Source organism: Telmatherina bonti (assembly GCF_933228915.1).
Source record: "Telmatherina bonti genome assembly, chromosome: 3".
NCBI lineage: Eukaryota > Metazoa > Chordata > Actinopteri > Atheriniformes > Telmatherinidae > Telmatherina > Telmatherina bonti.
The window spans coordinates 33,722,709-33,743,054 of record NC_136621.1 but is presented as its reverse complement, the minus strand read 5'-3'; the positions used below and the strand labels follow the sequence as shown (position 1 = coordinate 33,743,054).

Here is a 20,346-nt window from a genome sequence, read left to right as displayed (position 1 = left end):
AGTTTCTGCAGATCAGTGAGCACCAGAGCTGAGATCAGGACTTTTATCCAATGCAGCTCCACCACCAGATTTAAGACATAGTGAAGTAGCTAATGGAGCCAAACTGATACATCAACACGCCAGTTTTTATAAGACAATCCTGGCTTATTGAAGAAAGAAAAAAAAAAAAAAAAAAAAAAAAGTGTTATAAGCCAAAAAGAAAACTGCTGTAACAAGATTATTAGAGGGGAAAAAAAAAAAAAGATGTGAGTGAAGGCTGATGGGGAGATGCCGTTGTCCTGGTCAGCTACAACCAACTGGGCAGCTTCATATCAGAGCAGGTGGATGATTGCTGATGGTCTGGTTCCACTGTTAGTCGACAGGGGGTGCTGGGGGCTCCCTTCTCTCACTCTGCAAAGAAACAAGGAACAGAAACATCCTGAAATATAATCAACCAGTAAGAGTTAAACCTTGAGACCCAGTATCCTGCAAACAAATGGCAGCATTCCCACATGCACTTGTCATTCAGCTCTACAGAGGCCTGGTAACAAGACATTTTTTTTATTTGATTCAGGTTTGTTGGAGAAGGTTTGGATCTCAAACTTGCTGGATGGTAGATCTTAAGGACCTAGAGTTAAGACACCCTTGAGCTAAGGCAGGGCTATTCAACTTGTTCCCACGAGTGCTGTAGCCCTGCAGGTTTTCAACATATCCCTGCAACAACACACATGACTCAAATTAATGAGTCATTGTGCAGAATTTCATTGGCTGTATTGTCAGGTGCATTCAAGCAGGGATACATTAAAATCCTGCAGGGCTGTATCCCTGAATATCCCTGAGTTATGGAGGGGCTGGGCGACATGACCAAAATCTCATATCCCGACATAGCTCATTTTATTTCCACATAACAATATAAATTTTTTTGTGTAATTTTGTGTCAGTCATCAGTTATGTGTCAGATGTGCTTGGAAACGGCAGCAGTGATCTCCTTCCATCTGTGAGAACTATGGCTGTATGGCGTTTCATGGGTAAATGCCTGTTGCAGTGTTTGTGTCTGAGGTTTATTATGAACACTTTCGCCCCCACTTAATGTTGCTTTTGCTTGTTGACTCTATTCTTTATTCTGTATTCTTTATCCCGATTCCTGCGCAGGTGATAAAATGAGTTGGTTGTGTCGGAGTCCGTTGTCGGGACTGTGAGCCAGTCTGTTGTCGGTTCCACGTCGGTCTTTTTATATCCAAACTGCATCCATGCAACAGAAATTTCCCCTCTTTTATGAACAAGCTCATCAGTTTGGGTTGGCTGGTCATCTTTTAGTGAATTATCCTGCTCTGAAACACATCTGCCAACATCCTTCTCCATGTTTATTTATATACTGCAGCGTGCATGCGGTGAAGCGCATCTTGACATAAATACTGTAGTAAAGCACTTTATTGTGGCGTAAACGATAGAGCCTCATATGAAACGATAGACATTTTCTATCATCCAAACAGTATATATTGTCGTATCTCCCAGCCCTAAGTTATGGCATGAAAATATAATGTTAAGTACTTACATTATGAGGTCCAGTTGGTTTGCCTGTAGGACGGGGTCCCCTGAGACTTGATGGGCGCAATAGAAACAGGACCAAAACCACCACGACCCATCCCATCAGAACCATGGGGAGGGTCAGGTCCCCACCACCCATTGTCCCACTGGGTCCTGGCACTGTGCAGAAACACAACTTTCACATAGATGTATTCTAATATTTCTTATTTGAGAAAATGAGTGCTGCCATTTCCACTCTGACATGGAAACACCACAAAGTGTCTATTAAAGAGGTGGGTATACATACACTCCTGTGGGCACTCCGTGTCTGTGCAGTAGGACTGAGATTGCCTGAGCTGGAAAAAAAAAAAAAAGATTATAGAAGGAACATATGACAGAATAATTCACTCATTAGTGCACTCATCTGGGAAAAGAGAAAACCATAAGTGGCCTATAATCAGACAGCTTCCTATAGCGTTGTATTTTACACCATAAAGATTTCCTTATTATAAAAATCAAACAGTTTTATGAAGTATGCCATGCAAATATGACTGGAAAATGTCACATTACATCTTTAGGTGATCTTACAATGCAAATCAGAGCTCAGAGTAGCATAGTAGGAAGCTCTCAGCCAACCACAATCTGCCATGTAAATTTAGCCTCTGTATAAAAAGCAAAGATCCCCAGAAATCTGAACAAAAGGACAACAGCCTGTATTGTTTATTACAAATCTGACCTCATATTTGGAAACTTGTATCACTGTTTCATACAGTGAAGCAGAAAGAGACATCTTTCCAGGACAGCGCTGATAGGATATGAAAACAAACACGGAACAGGAACCAGGATGTGTTGTCTCAGTGTGACTGAGTAGCTTTTCATTTCCCTCTCCGTCCTTCTGAAAAGCCTTTCGTTGATTGCTGAAACGTATGCTTTTGCTTCCTTCTCTACGTGTCTTATTCACATTACATTCCTGAAATACTTCAACCTGTCCCTGCACCTCAACAGCAACACTGCTGAATCTGCCATGCCATTCAAGTGACTTTAAAAGCCTTTCAGTTTTGTTGCTTACCAGGTTAATGAGGCGCCTCATGGCGTACTCCTGGGTGCAGATGCACTCACAAGGGTCAAAGCCTCCCTCCGCCATTTCTCACCAGATAGTATCCACCTTGAAAGAGAAGCACTAGATGTAGCTAGGACGCACATTAACAAGTGAGACAAGTCCAGTGCTGCTGGTTGTTAGTGCTGCGTTGTATTGTTGTTCTACAGAAAGGGGGAGGAGACTGCTCTGCTAAGAACAGCCAACATGTTCTGCATTATCGCCACATTAACAGGGAACAGCTAAGTTATAGGGGGTTATGTTTTCCTTACCAAATTTGTTTTCTAGTTGTTGGAGCAGAGAAAAAGTAGGTAAGAAAATTTATAACAACAACAAGGATGTCCCAAAACTTTACCATGTTCATGATGAAAAACTAACCATAGCTTAAAGAGTCGATTATAGCCATATGTACGTATCAAGCTGAATTAAAGGTCAGCTGATAACAACTTTTTTTAATGACTGATACAATAAAATCTACTATTAAAGATAAATGATAAGAGCACTTCTGCAGAACATCTAATCATAAAGAGAAACAAAACAGCTTGAAAATCCGCCATCGTACTGGCTGACTGACTGGATAAACTGTTCAGCCAGCCAACCTCCACAACATTCGTGCACGATTACTTCACCTTGGGATAAGATGAGCATCATACGTGTATACAAAAGGAGAGCAATCACAACCGAGTAAGGAATTTAAAGAAACAGAATCTGTGGACAAAAACTAGTTATGAACTGGTCAAATGATGGACAGGCTGCTGGATCTGACTGGAGGATCCAGCAACAGCTGAAAGGTGGTTTAACCTCTTCATTACCACCAGATGGTGATAAAATGTACTACTGGATCACTGGCAATGCAGTGGTCATGAAGAGGTTAAAAGGTATGTAAATTCTGCCCACTTGGTGCACCACTGTCACCGTTGTGGTGCAAACCCACCCTTTGTAACAAAAGAAGTAGGTCATCGCTCACATCTTGGACCATTTCTTAACCCTTTAATGTATCATAACTGATGCAGAGTATATGACTTCTGCACCATTTAGCTTAACAAATACTTTTGTATACAAATATGTATTCTGCAAATCCAGGATTTAATTGATATTCTACAAACAAAGTATTATTTGATTATCTTCAGACCTTTTTTTTGAAGAATAAAAGCAAAAAAATAGATGCTAGTTTGAATCCTGTGTTGTTTCCAGGGCTTCTTTTTGCACTTTGCAAACCCCAACCAATGCCAAGAAAAAGATCCAAAACCCAGACAAACTGAGGGAGGATGTCTAAGATGTAGGACAGGGGCAAAATACACACAAGGAAAGGGAAATTTAAACCTTTTCTTCCTCGTATCATCATAGGGAATGTGAGATCCTGGGAAAACAAAATGGTCAAGCTTTGAGCACTAAGGGAATATCAGGAATGCACTTGGCTATGTTAACATAGACAGCAATACAATGACTAATGAATATTAAATAAACGTAAATAATATTCCCATTATAATGTTAACATGAGCTCTCTGGGACATTCATAGTGGCTTTGTTCTAAACTTCAGACCTCTTGGAGCTTAACTTTGAACACACTATCAGAAGTTTGGGTTTTTTTAAAATGGTGGTTCAGCCAGATCCTATTATTAATTTTCAGCATTGTAGGAACCAGGGCTATGACGATATGCTTTCATCCCAATTCTATTCAACTCCAATTTTTTTTATGCTGATTCGATTTAAATTGCGATTCTCATGATCCTTTAAAGAAAATGTACAAAACTTTTTTTGCTCATCATTTCTCTTGATTTCAATAAGGAAAAAACAACGCAGTAGTCAGACCATCATTCTGCTGCTATAATACCCAAGAAGACAAGGGAAAAGATCAATAAAAACGACAAAAAATTTATGATGGATTGTTTTTATTTGTTTGAAAATTTTTCATTTTTAATTTAAAAAAAAAAAAATCTATTTTAAAATTGTGAAGCAAAAGGAATCCCGATATTTGATTTTTTTTTGTTTCGATCCCCCCCACCCATAGGAACTATAAAAATCTTTCTGGAACCAGCCTGAAAATGATCAAATTTATCACTCTGTTAATACGAAAACTGATTCTTCTCACTTGGAAAATATTCAACCACCGGAGCTGGTCCCAGTGGATGAGGGAAATTATACAGACCCTTAAACTGGAAAAGTTGAGATTCACAATATGTGGCACCTCAGGTAACTGAGAAAATCTACAAGTGTGTCATGGACTGTTAAAACTAGACTTAAACCCCCTCTTTCATTAAAAAGCACCTCAGATGTAATGGTCTTCTATAAACCCATATCTATTTGCCTTTCAGCCCATCACAATGTGCTAATATTTCCCTTTTTTATGCAACTGCAACGTGACTGTTTGTTTGGTTTGTATGCTTATCTGTTTGTTTAATTGCCATATCTATCACTGTAACGGCTCCTCCTGTACTGTCCTTCTGTGTTTAGTTGTTCATTTTTCTTTAAAAAAAAAGTCTCTGAAAATATTGGAGTTAATGCTTTCATGAATTGCAGATAAAATAATCATATGTATGACTACATATACAGATGATACTACATCTCTGTGTGCAACTGCAATGTTTTTGCATTCATCCAAAGCTTTAATTACAAAACAAAGAGCTTTAGCCTGGTCAGGTTTCTGCTGCACCACAAGAGTGTCTTCTTTTCAGCACAACATTCATTTTTTGCACTGAGCTATGCCAGAACTGGGTTGCCAGATCTTGTGATAGAAACAAGCAACTTGATCTATGGAAACAAGGTCACAACTCCTCATTATAAGGAAACATGGCAATTGTGGAGTCTATGGTAGCATAGTGAAGCAACAGTGTGTATCAAAAGATGCTGTGAGAATTCCAGTAGGATGTAATGTTGCAGTTAAGGTGTGTAAATGTCTACCTAGTAGACAGTCAGGTCTCTCTGGAAGTACTGTTAACCTATAGGGGCTGACAGCGTGACAATGAGCAGTACCCACTTGTGTACAATATATCTGGACATTGCATAAAAGAGGAGTCAGGGCAAATCAGACATTGGATTGTTAGTTGTTTGCTCTGTCCCTGGAGTTCAACTGTGTTATTTTGGTAGGAACCAATGTCTGACCCAGCACTGCTGCAATAACATAATTTCCCTTTGAGGATTAATAAAGTATACAACTCAGCTCATACACCTACCCTTTTCAGGATGTAGGTGACGTTTCCAGAAAGAAAACTATGACAGTTTCCTTGATCTGTGTGGTGTTGATATAATTGTGTTGGATCAGGTTGAATGTCCACTTCATTATTAATACAGCTAAGTCCAAGTAGAAATCACATTTTTGACACCACTGTCAAAAAACTTGAAAATGCAGCTTTAAAAGAACACATTTACGTTGATAAAGTGATCCCTGAGAGCACGTACCAAATATCAACATGTGAAATAAAACCAATGAAACCAAATCAAACCCTTATCATAAAAAAAAAAAATAAAAAAAAAATACAATGACAAAAAATATTCTTTTAAATGTTTGTGAAATTAATTAAACTTCCTTTGGTGTGTGCAGAACTCTACTTCAGACTTTTTAATGACTGTGGTGGCATCCTGCAGTGTCCTATGCAGCCGTCTGCTGGGGAGGAGGACACACGGTGGGAGACAGGAAGAGTCCGAACAGACTCGTCACAGTGGCTGGTTTTACCCCAGACTGCTCCCTGGACTCCATAGAGGAGATGAGTGAGAAAGGGACATTTAGGAAACTTCAAACCATCCTGGACAACTCCTCTCACCATTAGCATTCAACATCAGTATCACCTACTAATGGTAATATTTGGAATCATTCATGTGTATGTATGCATATTAGGGGTGGATAATCGAAAAATTGAATATTGGGATTTTTTTGCTTCACAATTTTAAAAATCTTTTTTTTTTATGTTAAAAAAATCTTTTTTTTTTCAAATAAATAAAAATAATTTATTATAATTTTTTGTCATTTTTATGGTTTTTATTTATCTTTTTACTTGTCTTTTTGGGCATTATAGCACCAGAATGATGGTTTAGCTGCTGTGTTGTTTTTTCCTAGTTAAAATGAAAAAAAATGACAGCAAAGAAAAGTTTTGTACATTTTTTTTTGTTTGTTTTTAATCTCCAAAAGTCAGCAATATCGAAGAATTGTGAGAATTGCAATTTAAATCAAATCAGCACCCAAAAAATCAGAATCAAATTGAATCGGCACAAATACATATTATCAAAGCCCTAAGGTATATACCTATACATGAGTCCATTGTGTAAATATATATTTATTCTTTTAAATTTTAAAGCTATATTTTATACTTTTTATACTTATATTATATCTTCTTTTTTCTTGTCACTTGCTGCTGCTATATATCAATTTCCCTTGTGGGGAGATAAATAAAGTCGATCTAATCTTAAAAATAGTACTTCAGAAAGTGAAAACAAAGAGATGCCTGTATGTAAGTATTGTTACTCATTTGTGAACTGTTTTAAAAGATATTACATGTATAAACCAAGAAAGAAAGAAGAAAAAGGACTGCGTCTGTACTTTTTACTATGGCCTGGGAGTGTTGGCCGAGTCAGTAACTTCATTAAACAGCACCAGAAACAGTTTTTTTTACATCAACATCTCTCTTAAACAGTAAAGTAAAATCTGGAACACTGGCTGTCATGACGATGGCAGTCAAGGCAGGTCAGTTAGTTTTGGCACCTAACATGTACATGTTAGATTTTTTCTGGGGGTCTGGCCGCACATCTGCAGAAGAATGAACAAACAGGCGACGTGGTCTGTTTATCTTGACACAGCTGAAACCTAATGAGCCGTCAAAGCTGCAGCTACAGCCTCTTATTTACCCACTCTTTTGGTTAAACATGACCACAACTCTTGCTGTCGAACTCCTTTAGCATAACTAGCTTCTTGCGAGTCTAGCCAGCAAGCAGAAAACTCCCAACCATTTTCATTTTCTGCCTTTTTCTTTTGTGTCCGTGTTCATGACTAGACACATATGTAGCAAAGAAAAGCAATGAATCAAAATTCCACTTACTTGAGCTTTTTCACCCTCGGAAATGATGAATATCCTTAGCAGGCCTGCGGTGCTGCTGTTGCACTGCTGTTCCTCTCAGACCCGTCAGTCCGCAGACTTGTCAGCCATCCGTCTGTTTTGTTTAGTACACGTGAGCCAACCACCTATTCTTCACGACAGACATCCGGGACCTCTTGAGCCGATACAAGCGTTTCTCATTGGGCTAGACTTTTGATTGACAGATCTTCCATCCAATCACAATCAGAACAAGCGCACCGTCTGGAAAGTAAACAAATAGTCCATCTGCTTGCCAGCATACAGAGGAAGATTAATTCTAAACATTTGTTTAATTGTATATACAAATATATAGCGACATATTTGGTTAAAAATACTTGGTCTAAGGGAAGCGTTTTACTTCTATAATATGTGATTTGTTTACTGTTGATCATGCACTGCTACCTATGTGCAGTTGCAGACTCATTTTATATATTATTACACTTATTTATTACAGTGACATATTTATTGATTACACAACACTATTACACTAAAGACTAAAATTGCACATCAGCTTGATGCATTATCTTGCAAAATTTTACATATTTCCCCCCACTGTCTTACAAGATGTAAGTCAGAAAAAGTAAGTGTGCCACACTGTGATGGTTATAAGGATTTATGGTGGAAAATAGTTTGGTTATTTTATCAATAATAAACATTTTATTTAATAACTGTCTTAGTATACCCTTGTCTCAAAAAGTGTTACAGCACTATGAAGAAGCAGTGAGATGTGTAAAGGTTTACCATCTTAAACAGAAGAACTGGTATGAAGAATTTTAGTGTGGTATGCGCTCAATGCAATATTTTTGCATGGATTTTCTACATTAAAATCTAGAATAAATTGATTATAAAGCTACACTAAATCTGCCTTTGACTGAAATACTTAAAAGTATGGCAAATTCAGTTGTCCATGTCAAATGTCACCTTATGTGTAAATCAGAAAGGTACATTGTCAAAGATGAGACTGCTATGTAAACACAAGTCTTAGTTTGCAGTATTAAAGATGTATTCTCAGCCAAAATATCCCAACTGCTATTTAAATAATCAAATGAGCCTTTCAGGTCATTTCAGTAACATTTAAAATGTGATATTTTATTCTTTTCCATTCAATAAGAGATCGGTTAAATGTAAAAAAAAATCCATAAACCTTTCTGTCCAAGAGACCAGGTGTGAGAAATGACCTGAAAGGCATGTTTCAAAAGAGCACTAACCCATGTTTTCAGCCAGTCACTTTAGCTCATGAATGAAAGTTCCAGCTCGTGCTCCATGCGGCAGCTGTATGTTCTGGACTGACTGATGCTGCGCGCTGGCTGGCTGGTTTTAAGGCCGGATTATCCAATGGAAATTATGGGCACAGACCCAGGGGCCCAAGCCCACTTGGGGCCAATGTGGGGACAGCTTAGGGCAAACACCAGCAATTTGGACATGAAATAAAATGTACATATAAGAAGGCCTGGGCAATTAATCAGATTTTAATCTCAATTACGATCTGGGTTTTCAACGATCATAAAAATAAAAAAGGACGATTATTTTTCTCTTTGCAGTTTCCTCTCCTGCTGTCTTCAGTTGCTAATCGAGCGTCACTGGCATTGCAGTGCTGTGCTGTAAACTCCTCCCACAGCCACTTTGGTTTCATTCAGCCACTGCTGCCAACTTGGCGATTTTCTCACTGAACCTGGTGACTTTTATTGTTAGAAGCGACTGGCGACAAATCTAGCAACTTTTACTGGAGTTATTAGAGACTTTTCTGGTGTTTTGGCGACTGACTTGAAGGCACATATTGTTCTGCAGTTACAGTAAGGAACAAGTAGCGGGAGTCTCTCCCAGCGATCCCAGGCAGCCAGTCTCAGTCGGCTCTGCATTATTTTCGTATACATAGTTCGACGAGTTAAATCACTGTAATATCCCTCCTTTACGGGCGTTACCACAGCAACACATTAATCAGCTGGTTCAAATCAGCTGTTTTTTAACAGGTAAATGAGAAAAACGCGTGTAGCCTGACAGCGGTTTTTGGCATAAAACGTACATCGAGGCCAACATAAAATAGTTCCTATATTAGCGATAAAAGCGGAGTAAACAACTCGGAACCGTGCATTAGACGGTTATAATGGACGACCTGGTCGATAACACCATGGCGCACCGTTGTTTAACAATACTGGATAATTGTGTTAAATAATCGAGATCTCAATTTCAGTCAAAATAATCGTGATTATAATTTTTGTCATTATCGAGTAGCCCTACATAAAAGCCAGATAGTTACACCACTACCAATAGTGCATTGCTATTGGTACCATTGACTGAGAATTGTTAGAAATGTCGTTTCACAGAGTATCATTCACAATTTTTAACAATGTTGTGGTGGGGAAGGGGGGCCCCTGGAACAGTCTGAGCCCAGGGATCTGTGCACTTTTAATCCGGCCCTGGGCTGGCTGGCAGGCATGCAGTCGATGGCAACGGTGGGCTCCCGCTAAGGTGAGAGGAAGCGCAGGACGGTGAAAGTGAAAGGAGCTCTGTCCAAAAAAAAAAAAAAAAAAAAAAAAAAAAAAAAAAAAAAAAAAAAATCACACAGATAGCAGTCTCCACACTCAGACAAAACCGGGAGAGAAACCTTCAAGGCAGCGGCAGCAGCAGCTCGTCAAAAGGCGCAACCATGGCGAACATCGCGGTCCAACGGATCAAGCGAGAGTTCAAAGAAGTTCTGAAAAGCGAAGAGGTGCGTTCACGTGTCTGTCTGCTTTTTTTTATTTAATCCAGTTACGCCCTTGTTCTTTCTTTAGACTTTATTGAAATGTGTTATGTCAGCAAGTATTTAGGATAGAACAAAATTTCCCAGGGAAGTCCCGGTCCGGTATTGCAGCAGGTCAGGCTAGCTTTAGCTTCATCTGTTGTAATGTCAGGTGGGTGTGTTCAGGAAACACCGGGGATTGACAGGCCCCCCTGTTCCCAACAAAACAATACTGCATACCAGTGAGTAAATACCTAGCTGAAACTATCCTACTTTGAACGAACTGTTGCTTACACCCTACGTACGACCATTATTTATCCTATTAATTAGTCATTTTAGTAAAGCAGCTTGTAGCATGCTTAAGGAAATGTTATTTTGTCATTTCATTTTTAGTTAGCATTAGCATGTCGTGTTGTGGTCCAATGTCCAAAACACAAAACAAACTTATCGGTTTTATGTGTTCAGTGTGGATGATGGTGGCTATTTACAAGGTTTATATAGTCTTTCTACCTGTCTGGTCAAGTTATATACATCTAATCGTTAACTTTGGCTTGTCTAGCTACAGTAACTAGCTACATGTTTTGCTAACATGAGTGCCTCTGCTCCTTCTGAAACTCATATACACTAATAATTTATTTAGGAAATTATATAAAATGTTTTTGATACCACCAGCATGTCCATATCTTTACATTTAGAAGCTGAAGCTTGATTAAATATTTGATAAACTGAGATGTGTGATTGAACTAAAGATTTATTTTTTATTTTTTAATATTTGTTCATCTGTCATTTGTCCCAACTCCCAGACAAGCAAAAACCAGATTAAAGTTGACTTGGTGGATGAAAACTTCACAGAGCTGAGGGGTGAGATAGCAGGTCCTCCGGATACACCATATGAAGGTACTGCCGTACACCTAAACTTTAACAACAATCCAGAAATGTTAAGATTGGTGATGCTTAAATAGTTTTACTGTAATTTCGCTCCAAGGTGGCAGATATCAACTTGAAATAAAAATCCCAGAAACATACCCATTTAATCCACCAAAGGTACGTGTCTTTATTTTTCATCTGTTCTTCTGAAAGAAATGAGAAATTATTTGTCTTTTGCTTGTGATGTTCATTTTAATACAGATTAGCAGCAAACACAAGGAAAATGCTTAACCTTTGACTCTTACAGGACGCAAATTTGGTGATTGTTTTGTAAGTTGGTTGACATTTGAAGGGTGAGGTTTCTCCTTAAATAAGTACATTTCCCTGAATGATCACCTGTGATGAAACAGAGCTGCCTCTTAGAAATGGCAATACTTCTATCTATAGGTTGTGAGGTTAGTCAGAATACATCTGTTGCTGTCATGACATTTCCGTTTGACAAATCACCTAATGAAGAGCTTGGACATTTAGACACTATAGGCTATCATCCCACCAGTAAAGTTATAGATTTGTAGAGATAATATTAATGTGTGTTGAAACTGTAAGTGGCAACACAGTGACCCACCACCTTAAATCCAGAGGTCTATCCATCAACCATAGGTTAGTACGTTCTCCAGTTTGTCAACCGTCTGTACACAAAGCATAATTTTAGTTAGTGTTTTGGTTTCATAAATACTGACATATTCTTTATCCAGTTTAGCAAACCTAAATATTTAATCTAAAATACTCTTAACAGATGACAAGAAATTGCCGTTTGAAAGTATATTCTGTTATATTTGTCACATGTCCAGAGACTATCAGAAAACAGTACCAGGAATTTTAGGCGAACTAGATGGGATGTTCCTAAGAGTGAATATTAAGTGCATGGAATGCTTTGCTTTCTGTAGGTGCGCTTCATTACCAAGATCTGGCACCCTAACATCAGTTCTGTGACAGGAGCAATATGTCTGGATATTTTAAAAGACCAGTGGTGAGTGAGACATTTCTAAACTCTTGGTTCTGTATCCAGAGATCCATTAGACATGCTGCAACGTTTAATCTGTCTCACCCAGGGCAGCTGCTATGACCCTGCGGACGGTGCTGTTGTCTCTACAGGCTCTTCTCGCTGCAGCAGAACCAGACGACCCACAGGACGCAGTTGTAGCAAACCAGGTTAGACTTTCCTTCTTTTGTCTTTTTCAGTCTTCTTCTTCTTGCCAAGATAACGCTGACCTTCTACTGTACAAGTGTTTAATCTTCTCGTCAACCTGAATTTATATTTTGGTCACTGTTGGTCTGCAGATCTTTGAAAGCTTGAACTATGTTTGATTCCTCAGTATAAGCAGAACCCAGAAATGTTCAAACAGACTGCAAGGCTGTGGTCACACGTCTACGCAGGCGCTCCTGTCTCTAGCCCGGACTACACGCGAAAAATAGACAAACTCTGTGCCATGGGCTTTGATAAGGTACTTTTTTTTATATTTAACATAAATTGTTCAGCTTTGGAGTGCTTGTTGAACAACTATGTGGCAAACCCGGCATTTACAGAATACTTTTAAGTTTAATCAGTCAGTTCCATGTTTCTTCCTGTTTTTATTCAGAATGCAGTAATAGCGGCCTTGTCTTCAAAATCCTGGGACGTGGAAACGGCGACAGAGCTGCTCCTCAGCAACTGAGTTCTATCCGAGTGTGAGGATACCAGGAAAAAAAGAAAAAAACTCCCAACATCATAGCATCAGCTCCTCTCTGGCACCATTCCACCATTGCCTTTTGTTAAGCAAACACCCTCCCTACGTTCACCACAGCAGTCTGAGCCTTCTTATTTTGCTACGAATTCAACACCAGTAGCACCACAGTTGCCAACATGTACACCATCCTGTTGCCTGTCTGATCCCATCCACCCATTCTAGTCTTTTTTTTCCCTCTCAACTTGAAATGTGTGCTTTGTAATAAGCTCAAACTTTAAACCATGCATCGTGTCCTCCTACCCCATTTGGTTTTTCTTTCTTGTGCTTCATCACTTTGCTGCTGTTTGCCTGGTGGGTTTTGCAGGGTAAAATTCAGGGGAGTCTTGCACACTTCTCTGTCACTACAAAACAAGTTCCTTCATGCAGCAAGTTGGGATGTGTGTCATTCTCCTTGATGGACTTTTAATGAGTCTTGCTGGGTTAAATTTACTTGACTGGATAGTGCTGTGCATGAGCCATGTACTGGTTGTTTTTCCATCATAGATATTTCAATCCACTGCAGAAGTTTGGATGTATAAAGTCTTTTTATTTTGTATCGCACATCCTCATCCTCCGACATCTGCACACATGCACAGGAAGAAAACGGAAGTTCTGTAAATAGATGTGTTCCTTTTTAAAATACAGTGGGGATATACATTTTTTTTTCCTACATGGACGGCATTGTAAAAATATTTTAAATATAAAATATGCCTAGTTTACAATTATATGAAGAGATATCTTTTTATGCTTCTATGATCCACGAGAGATCCCTCTGAATGTCCTTTTTTCTTCTTCTTCCTCCCACTTTGCTCTTGTTTATAGAGGTCGCACAGGCAAAATCTAGGCCCAAACATTGGGGGGTGGGGGTGGTAAGAGCTAGTGTAAGTCTGTGCAGGTCATTATGTGCCACCTCTTCTTCTGATACACCACAACACAATCTTTTCTAGTGTCTTTTCTTATCCTTGCATGTTCTGTTGCCTTTATTTCATTTGGCCAAATGATGTGGGTGCATTTGTTTTATCACCTCACAACTTCAAGACTTTTTGAACCTCTATTCATAAAGCTGCCAAGCACACCCAGTTTTAAGTTTTGTGTGGGCTACCAGTTTTTTTTTTTTTGGTTGAAATGAACCTATTGCTGGAATACTGTTTTCCTCTTCTATGAACAGATTTGTTCTTAGTCACGAAATGAGTGATTTTTGAATGTCACGGAGGATTTAGATTTGCAGTGCTCTGGTTTTTCTTTAATGGTCATTGATAATCTGCAATCTAATCATTAATTCAAAATAAACAGCATTTGATCAAAGATATTGGCCATATAAACATTTACGCACATTACTGAATGTGCTTTACTACACAGCCAAACTTAAGCTTGTGTTTGGAGTATTAAAGAGACTGGAATTCCTCTTAAGATACAAGTGTTGTCAAATGTACATGGACTGTACTTGTCAAGATTACAGAGAAGGGGTGCACATGCGTTTTCAGATGGGGGATTTCATGTTCAAGTTTCACCCGTTTTGCCTGACCTGCACCTCAGTGAGGCATTACAGGACAAAATGGAAGTTACGGTGCAACCCTCTCTGCCGACAGTGAAGTTAGTTTACAGTTGGAGCCAACAAGTTCAGAAGCAACAAGAAATGCACACGATCTCCTTGCAAATATTAGGTTTTGTTAATAAAGTGCAATGTTGTAATCACAGGAGGGGGGGGGGGCACCATTCAGAGCTGGATCTGCATTTTTAAGAAAAAGGTAGAAAGACACGCCTCTTTCCACTCAGTCTTCCTGGTGTTATCATATACAATATTGCACGATAAAGCTTAAAACAAAAGGAAAAAATAAAGAAGGGTTGGAGGCTGTTGAACCGGTTTCTCCATTTGGATTGAGACCTGTTTTTTTTCCTGGAAGCAAGCATCAGCAGTACAATAAGCATGGTTATTTATTGTGACAGTGTCATGTTTCTTTGATTAAAAAAAAGTGGGGAAAAAAATGTTTGCTTGTGTTTCTGAATGCTGCACTTTAAACACTGATCAAAACAAATTCATTGCACAGTTAACATCTAAAAGCATTTATTCTTTTTGGGGGAAAAAATTAAATAGGCATACTTTTAACTACATCAAAAAAATAACCCGTTAAGACAACCCACAAGGTGGCAAACAAAGCTTAAAAGTATTCAGAAAAAACTTTCACTTCTGTCTTGTACACACTGGAAATAAACCACAAGGCTGTAAGAAGCATGCCCGGCAGCAGCTAAGGCAACACCCAGACCGTTTCCCTGGAATTAGTGCCGTAGTCAAACCCCTAACAGCAAAGTTTATAAAAATCTATTGGAAACGTTGATGTTCCTGTATTTTTGTTATTTGCTGAAAGTTGCACACGCATATTTACAAACTACTGCAAAAGTAGTGAGCTTGAAAATGTAAAATATTGTGCAGCACAGATACCAAGGAGGAAGAAGTCAAGAGTCAACAGGGTGGGAAAGATCCCAGGAAATTTAATAAGCAACAATCATAACCAGATTAAAACGTTTTGTAAAATGTCCATCCTGTATTTTTTTTTCTTAAAAATGGCTCCATAAAAGAAGCAAAGAGCAACAAACACAAAGGAAAAAATATGTTTCTGTGTAAGATCTACATACAGCGAGTTTCAATTTATGACTACAAGGTGTTTAAAACCTTCTAGGAAGTCAGTGAGTGTGTGTGTGTTTGTATATTCAGCGTTTGTTTTAAACAGGTCCATAATGTCTCCAGGAAAGCTTTAATGGTCAAGAGGAGCATGTACGTAGGGTCGGGTAGGTGCGAGGAAGATTCTGGCCCAGTCGGGATTCCGTCTTTAACGTCTCCTCTTTACCTGAAAAACAACAAAAGTCAACATCAGTGTCAACATATAATATTTATCTGAAGTTTGTCAGGGTGGAAAATATTTTAAATGTCCCACAATCACACGTGTCCAAGTCCACATTCACAGCAAGCTTTCTGACTTTAAGTGTGTAATGAATCTTTCTGTAAGTGGCCAAGTTCCTTCATTTTCACCATTTTTTTTTCTTTGTTCTTCAGAATAAATCAAGTCCACACACACACACACACACACACACACACACACAAATGTGGTTCAGCTCAGACTCCCCTCTCCCTAGCCAAATTTGCCAGCTCTGCACGTGGCAGGGGGGAGCGGTGGTGATTATCCTGAGGCGTTCCCAAGCCATCCAAGAGACATAATCCCTCTAGAATGTCCTGGATCTTCCCCAGGGTCTCCTCCTGCAGGGACGTACCTCACCTTACCAGGGAGATGTCCTGGAGGCATCCTAACCAGATGCATGAGTCACCTCAACTGGCTCCTCTCGATGCGGAGGAGCAGCGGCTCTATTCTGAGCCCCTCCCGGATGACATATCTCTAAGCCCGGCCCCCCCTGCGGAGGAAACTCATTTCAGCCGCCTGTATGTGGCTTGGGGACTCTGTTTTTTCTGAATATGATGACTACGACCATGGGGATAAATGTTCCCTTGCCCTTAAGTGGGTCACCAGGGACCCTGCCTCTGGAGCCAGAGGTGGGGCATAAGAGCGAGTGTTTGGTGGCCGGGTTTTTGCAAGTGAGGCACGGTCGGGCTCAGCCCGAAAGGATTACATGGGACCCATCTCCTGCAGGAGGGGCTGTAGAGGTCAGGTGCAATGTGAGCTGGGCGGCAGCAAGAGGCAGGGACCCTGGCGGTCCAATCCTCGTCTGCAGGTGGAACATCACCTCTCTATATGGTACATACCAGCGTAATATTCCAAAACACTTTTATATAATGAAGCTGTCACATATGAGCTCAATATAAACTCATGAATATTCTGCAGCTGTAAATGTCCCTCCTTCTTCTTCCTCCTCCCCCTTTGCTTGTTTCCCCTTCAAGAGCATGCAGCGGCTCGGAAAGACAGGAAGCTGTCTCCTTAGTCTGATAAGTCACCGCTATTTAATCACAAGGATAAAAACAAGGAGAAAATTTGCAACTTCAGTCTTGCCCAGTTTGCTGCTTCACATCTTTGAACAGGATGTACGCAAAACAACTTCGATTTTTTCCTACAGATGTGACTCTTTCACAACCACGCAAATCCTTCTCTGCACATTCACAAACTTTTTATTTCCTTTTGAAGGATGATAAAAATGGATTTAAAATACAATTTTGCAAACATTGAACTGGCATCTGATTAAGACGAGTTGATGGACCCAACATCCAAACTCATCAAACATCTGGAGCACACTGATGCAGTTGAGACCTCAACGTCACTGTGTGGTCTGTGGTTACAGCTGACTTCAGGAATAGTCTCATTAAACCAACTCACTACCAGTCCACATACCTCCCCTCTGATGACACTCTCCCTGCCTACCAGAGGAAACTCTCCTCCTTTTACTTGACATCTCCTTGGTTATATGGGGTCCATCCTACAGCAGAGCTGTGTGTGAGGAGGCATTGGTCGCTGTGCTGAACTGTGAAGCCCTCACTGTCTAGGAAAACTCCTCCTACAACTTGCTCTGTTTTTTTTCCAGGATCTCTGTTTCTCCCCCCTTTTTTTTTTTAAAATTCCCTTTATGACCATCTGCTCAGACAATAAAATTGAAAACCAGGATCTAAAAGTTAAAAGCACATCAAATGCTCTGCCGACTCCCTTTTTTCTCTTCACTTAAGCTGATCAGAGGGAATAAACCAATCATAGAGGATCGACTCCTTGCAGCCGAGCAGATTCTGGTCAACAATTTTTCCAGCATGCAACATCATCACAGGGTCGAAAGATTTGTCCTGAGGGGAAATCTTTCTCAAGTGGGTGGGTCAGGACTTTAGTCAGGTTAAAAATTTTGTCGCTTAAACCTACTAAAGCTTGTTCCATACTCCACGAGAAGCGAGAACTTTTTTCTTGTTCTCGAGGCCTCCAGAAGAAAATGACATCATTTTGTTCTCACGGACGCGTTTGGAGACAGTTCTCAACACATCAGGCTGGCAGAACTTTTTTCTTGCGGGGCTCAGAGAAGTATGGTGTGATTGGTCGGACATTTGAGGTGGGCGTGGTTAACACGGAAAAAGCATGAAGCGGAGTTGCTGCTTCCATGTTTTTGCTGTTGCAGGTAAAACGAATTGTTTTGATAAAACAGCTAATCAAGGTGGTGAGAAAGTACAAATATTTTTACATGTGGCATTAAAACACTCGGACCCAGCTGCGTGCACAACCCGCCCAGCCGCGGACGAAGCTGCTCGTTAAATATAAAACTAGAAAAACACTCGGAGAGCGGAAACCTCCGCCATGCACAATGTTAAAGAATCCTTTTAAAACATTCCTGGATCCAAACGGTGACCCGGATCACCACCAAAATTTAATCACTTCTTCATTTTCACATTTCCAACAACTCTTGAAATGTTTATAAAAATCCGTCTGTAACCTTTTGAGTTATCTTGAGCACAAAGACGCCGCGAAAAACGTAACCTCCTCGGCGGAGGTAACAACTGGGTTAATCGCACATAAGAACAGACATCACCCCCCTCAGTGATCCCTCCCCGCTGCAGACGTGCTTCTTGTGGAGTATGTATGGAACTGATGAAAAAGAAGTTTTTTCTTGTTCTTGCAGCCCCGAGAACAAAAACTCAGTTCTTGCTTCTCGTGGACGACGTAACAAGCTTAAGACCCGAGTGCAGCCATCACAAGACAAAGACGTATCACAGACCCAACGACAGACAACCCTGAAGGTTGGCTTTATATGAGGCAAAACTATCGTACCAAGATGTGGATAACTGCAAGATGTGCAACTTCCTGCCGTGCTTGTTCTTCTCTTACCTCTGCAGGTCAATCTGTCTCTTTGTCCCTTCATCGTTCTGCTGCTGCTGCTGCTGTTTTGACATCTTGATGTTGATTGACTCTGCTGATGAGTTGGAGTCGGCCGCTCTCTTCCTGCCTCTCCCACCTCCGCCTCCTGCCGCCGGCGCGGTTACCTCTTTTTCAGCCGCCGCAGGAGCAGCAGCGGCCGACTTAGGAGGGCGTCCGCGTCGCTTGACAGGCGACGCTTCCGTCCTGGTTTCAGGAGCTGCTTTCTGACTGGGCTCATCCTGAAAGACACGGAGAAGCTGAGTAAAGACAACAGCGCTTTACGCTGGGAGATGCCTCCGTCCCACGTGAGCCCACCTTCTTCCCCTCGTCGTTCTTGATGACCGGGTTCTCGTTGTTTTCTTGCGCCCGGCTCTCCGTTGAATCGGTGGCAGCTGTGTTGTTACTGCATTAAAAAAACACAACAAACAAAAACACAGATGAAATAGAGAACTTTTTGATTCCTAGTGTGACTAAACCGCCGTACACGGTGTGAGTTTACCTGTTCTTGCTCATCGTTGTGCTCAGAGGAGAGGAGTTGGTGCTGGTATTACTGGTTGTATCTGAAGCTGTGGTGGTCTTGAAGATCCTCCGCCCTGGTACTGTAAGGGGTTTGTTGACCGTTGCCAACACTGGAGCTGGCTTAGGCTGCATGACCAGAACAAATGAATATGATCTTAATATATATGCTGCCTTAAAAACAAATCACTGTTAAGATTTAATGTATTATTCTGCTACTTATCTCTCTTATACACACAATACTTAAAATACCAATGTTTTACTGAATCTTATTTACCTTAGAATAAACTCTTTAGCTCTTCATCTTATATTCCTTACAATTCCATATCTGGTTGTCTATAAATTACAAGCTAATGTGAGCTATAAAGCAGTCATGGCTTAGAGGAACCAAATGCTAAAAGTGTATTTACCTTCCCAGTGAGAAGCATTTGTCTCATCTCCGTCGTCAAGTATTCTTTATCGTTTTTGAAGTCCTGAGGGAAACATTTAATTTTTTAGATTATGAGTAGAATTATCTGGAAAAATCACAAATATCACTACAAATGTCATGTTTTTGTCTCCCAGCAGTGCAGATTTTGATATTTACAAATAAAATAAAATCACAGATGAAGTTTTAAATCTAAAACAGAATCGTATGTCTTGATTAGAAGAGGAAAACATCAGTCTGTCTGAGATGGCAGACAAGCTGAAGACTGCTGTGTGCATATATGTTACCTTGTCTTGTACGAGGAAGAACTTGGAGGGTAGCACAGGTTCCTTCGGACTATCCAGGTGACATGCTGTGCTCTTATTGGCGATCACAAATAGAGCAACATCGCAGACGACGTACAGTTTCTGTAACCATGACGACAGAAAATGCAGTAAGAAGTGTTTGACCGCAATGCTACTTTTATATGAAAATAAAATCACGACCATCAACACAGTCTGTTCTCACTGTGATTCATAGTAAACAGCTGGAGTAAAACTCTCCTACAGT

The 20,346-nt window shown here is 40.1% G+C and overlaps 3 protein-coding genes across 4 annotated transcripts in view; 1 reads left to right on the top strand and 2 right to left on the bottom strand.

The window, feature by feature from the left end:
• Positions 1-322: 322 nt before the first annotated feature.
• On the bottom strand, positions 323-7,729 carry smim14 (small integral membrane protein 14). Its single transcript, XM_079265209.1, has 5 exons — positions 7,633-7,729; positions 2,576-2,671; positions 1,814-1,862; positions 1,535-1,686; positions 323-390 (listed from the first exon to the last, which is right to left on the bottom strand). The coding sequence occupies exons 2-5, from the start codon at positions 2,648-2,650 to the stop codon at positions 352-354; spliced, it is 315 nt and encodes a 104-aa protein (XP_079121335.1). The 5' UTR covers positions 2,651-2,671; positions 7,633-7,729; the 3' UTR covers positions 323-351.
• A 2,365-nt stretch (positions 7,730-10,094) lies between these two features.
• Positions 10,095-14,997, top strand: ube2kb (ubiquitin-conjugating enzyme E2Kb). The gene is made up of 7 exons (XM_079264333.1): positions 10,095-10,378; positions 11,194-11,287; positions 11,376-11,434; positions 12,205-12,287; positions 12,370-12,469; positions 12,634-12,762; positions 12,898-14,997. Exons 1-7 carry the CDS (start codon positions 10,316-10,318, stop codon positions 12,970-12,972), a joined length of 603 nt encoding a protein of 200 aa, XP_079120459.1. The 5' UTR covers positions 10,095-10,315; the 3' UTR covers positions 12,973-14,997.
• Positions 14,998-15,392: 395 nt separating this feature from the next.
• Positions 15,393-20,346, bottom strand: part of pds5a (PDS5 cohesin associated factor A) — a gene marked incomplete at its 3' end in the record, with an annotated part of 31,456 nt that continues 26,502 nt past the window's right edge. Inside the window, exons 28-33 of one of the 2 annotated variants that reach the window (XM_079238337.1) lie at positions 20,085-20,204; positions 19,781-19,843; positions 19,354-19,499; positions 19,170-19,257; positions 18,825-19,093; positions 15,393-15,869 (exon numbers count right to left, since the gene is read on the bottom strand). In XM_079238337.1, coding sequence (XP_079094463.1) covers positions 15,866-15,869; positions 18,825-19,093; positions 19,170-19,257; positions 19,354-19,499; positions 19,781-19,843; positions 20,085-20,204 — 690 coding nt within the window. Of the gene's footprint in view, positions 15,870-18,820; positions 19,094-19,169; positions 19,258-19,353; positions 19,500-19,780; positions 19,844-20,084; positions 20,205-20,346 lie in introns of those variants that run through there. The other variant, XM_079238336.1, reaches the window with a different exon arrangement.

Bases quoted from the DNA above. Each gene is read 5' to 3' on its own strand.
- ube2kb (XM_079264333.1), top strand. From the start codon at position 10,316: ATGGCGAACATCGCGGTCCAACGGATCAAGCGAGAGTTCAAAGAAGTT. The intron at 11,435-12,204 runs GTACGTGTCTTT...TGCTTTCTGTAG, and splicing joins ACCCATTTAATCCACCAAAG to GTGCGCTTCATTACCAAGAT. The intron at 12,763-12,897 runs GTACTTTTTTTT...GTTTTTATTCAG, and splicing joins GTGCCATGGGCTTTGATAAG to AATGCAGTAATAGCGGCCTT.
- smim14 (XM_079265209.1), bottom strand. From the start codon at position 2,650: ATGGCGGAGGGAGGCTTTGACCCTTGTGAGTGCATCTGCACCCAGGAG. The intron at 1,863-2,575 runs GTAAGCAACAAA...TTTTTTTTCCAG, and splicing joins TGAGGCGCCTCATTAACCTG to CTCAGGCAATCTCAGTCCTA. The intron at 391-1,534 runs GTAAGTACTTAA...GTTTCTTTGCAG, and splicing joins AACCAACTGGACCTCATAAT to AGTGAGAGAAGGGAGCCCCC.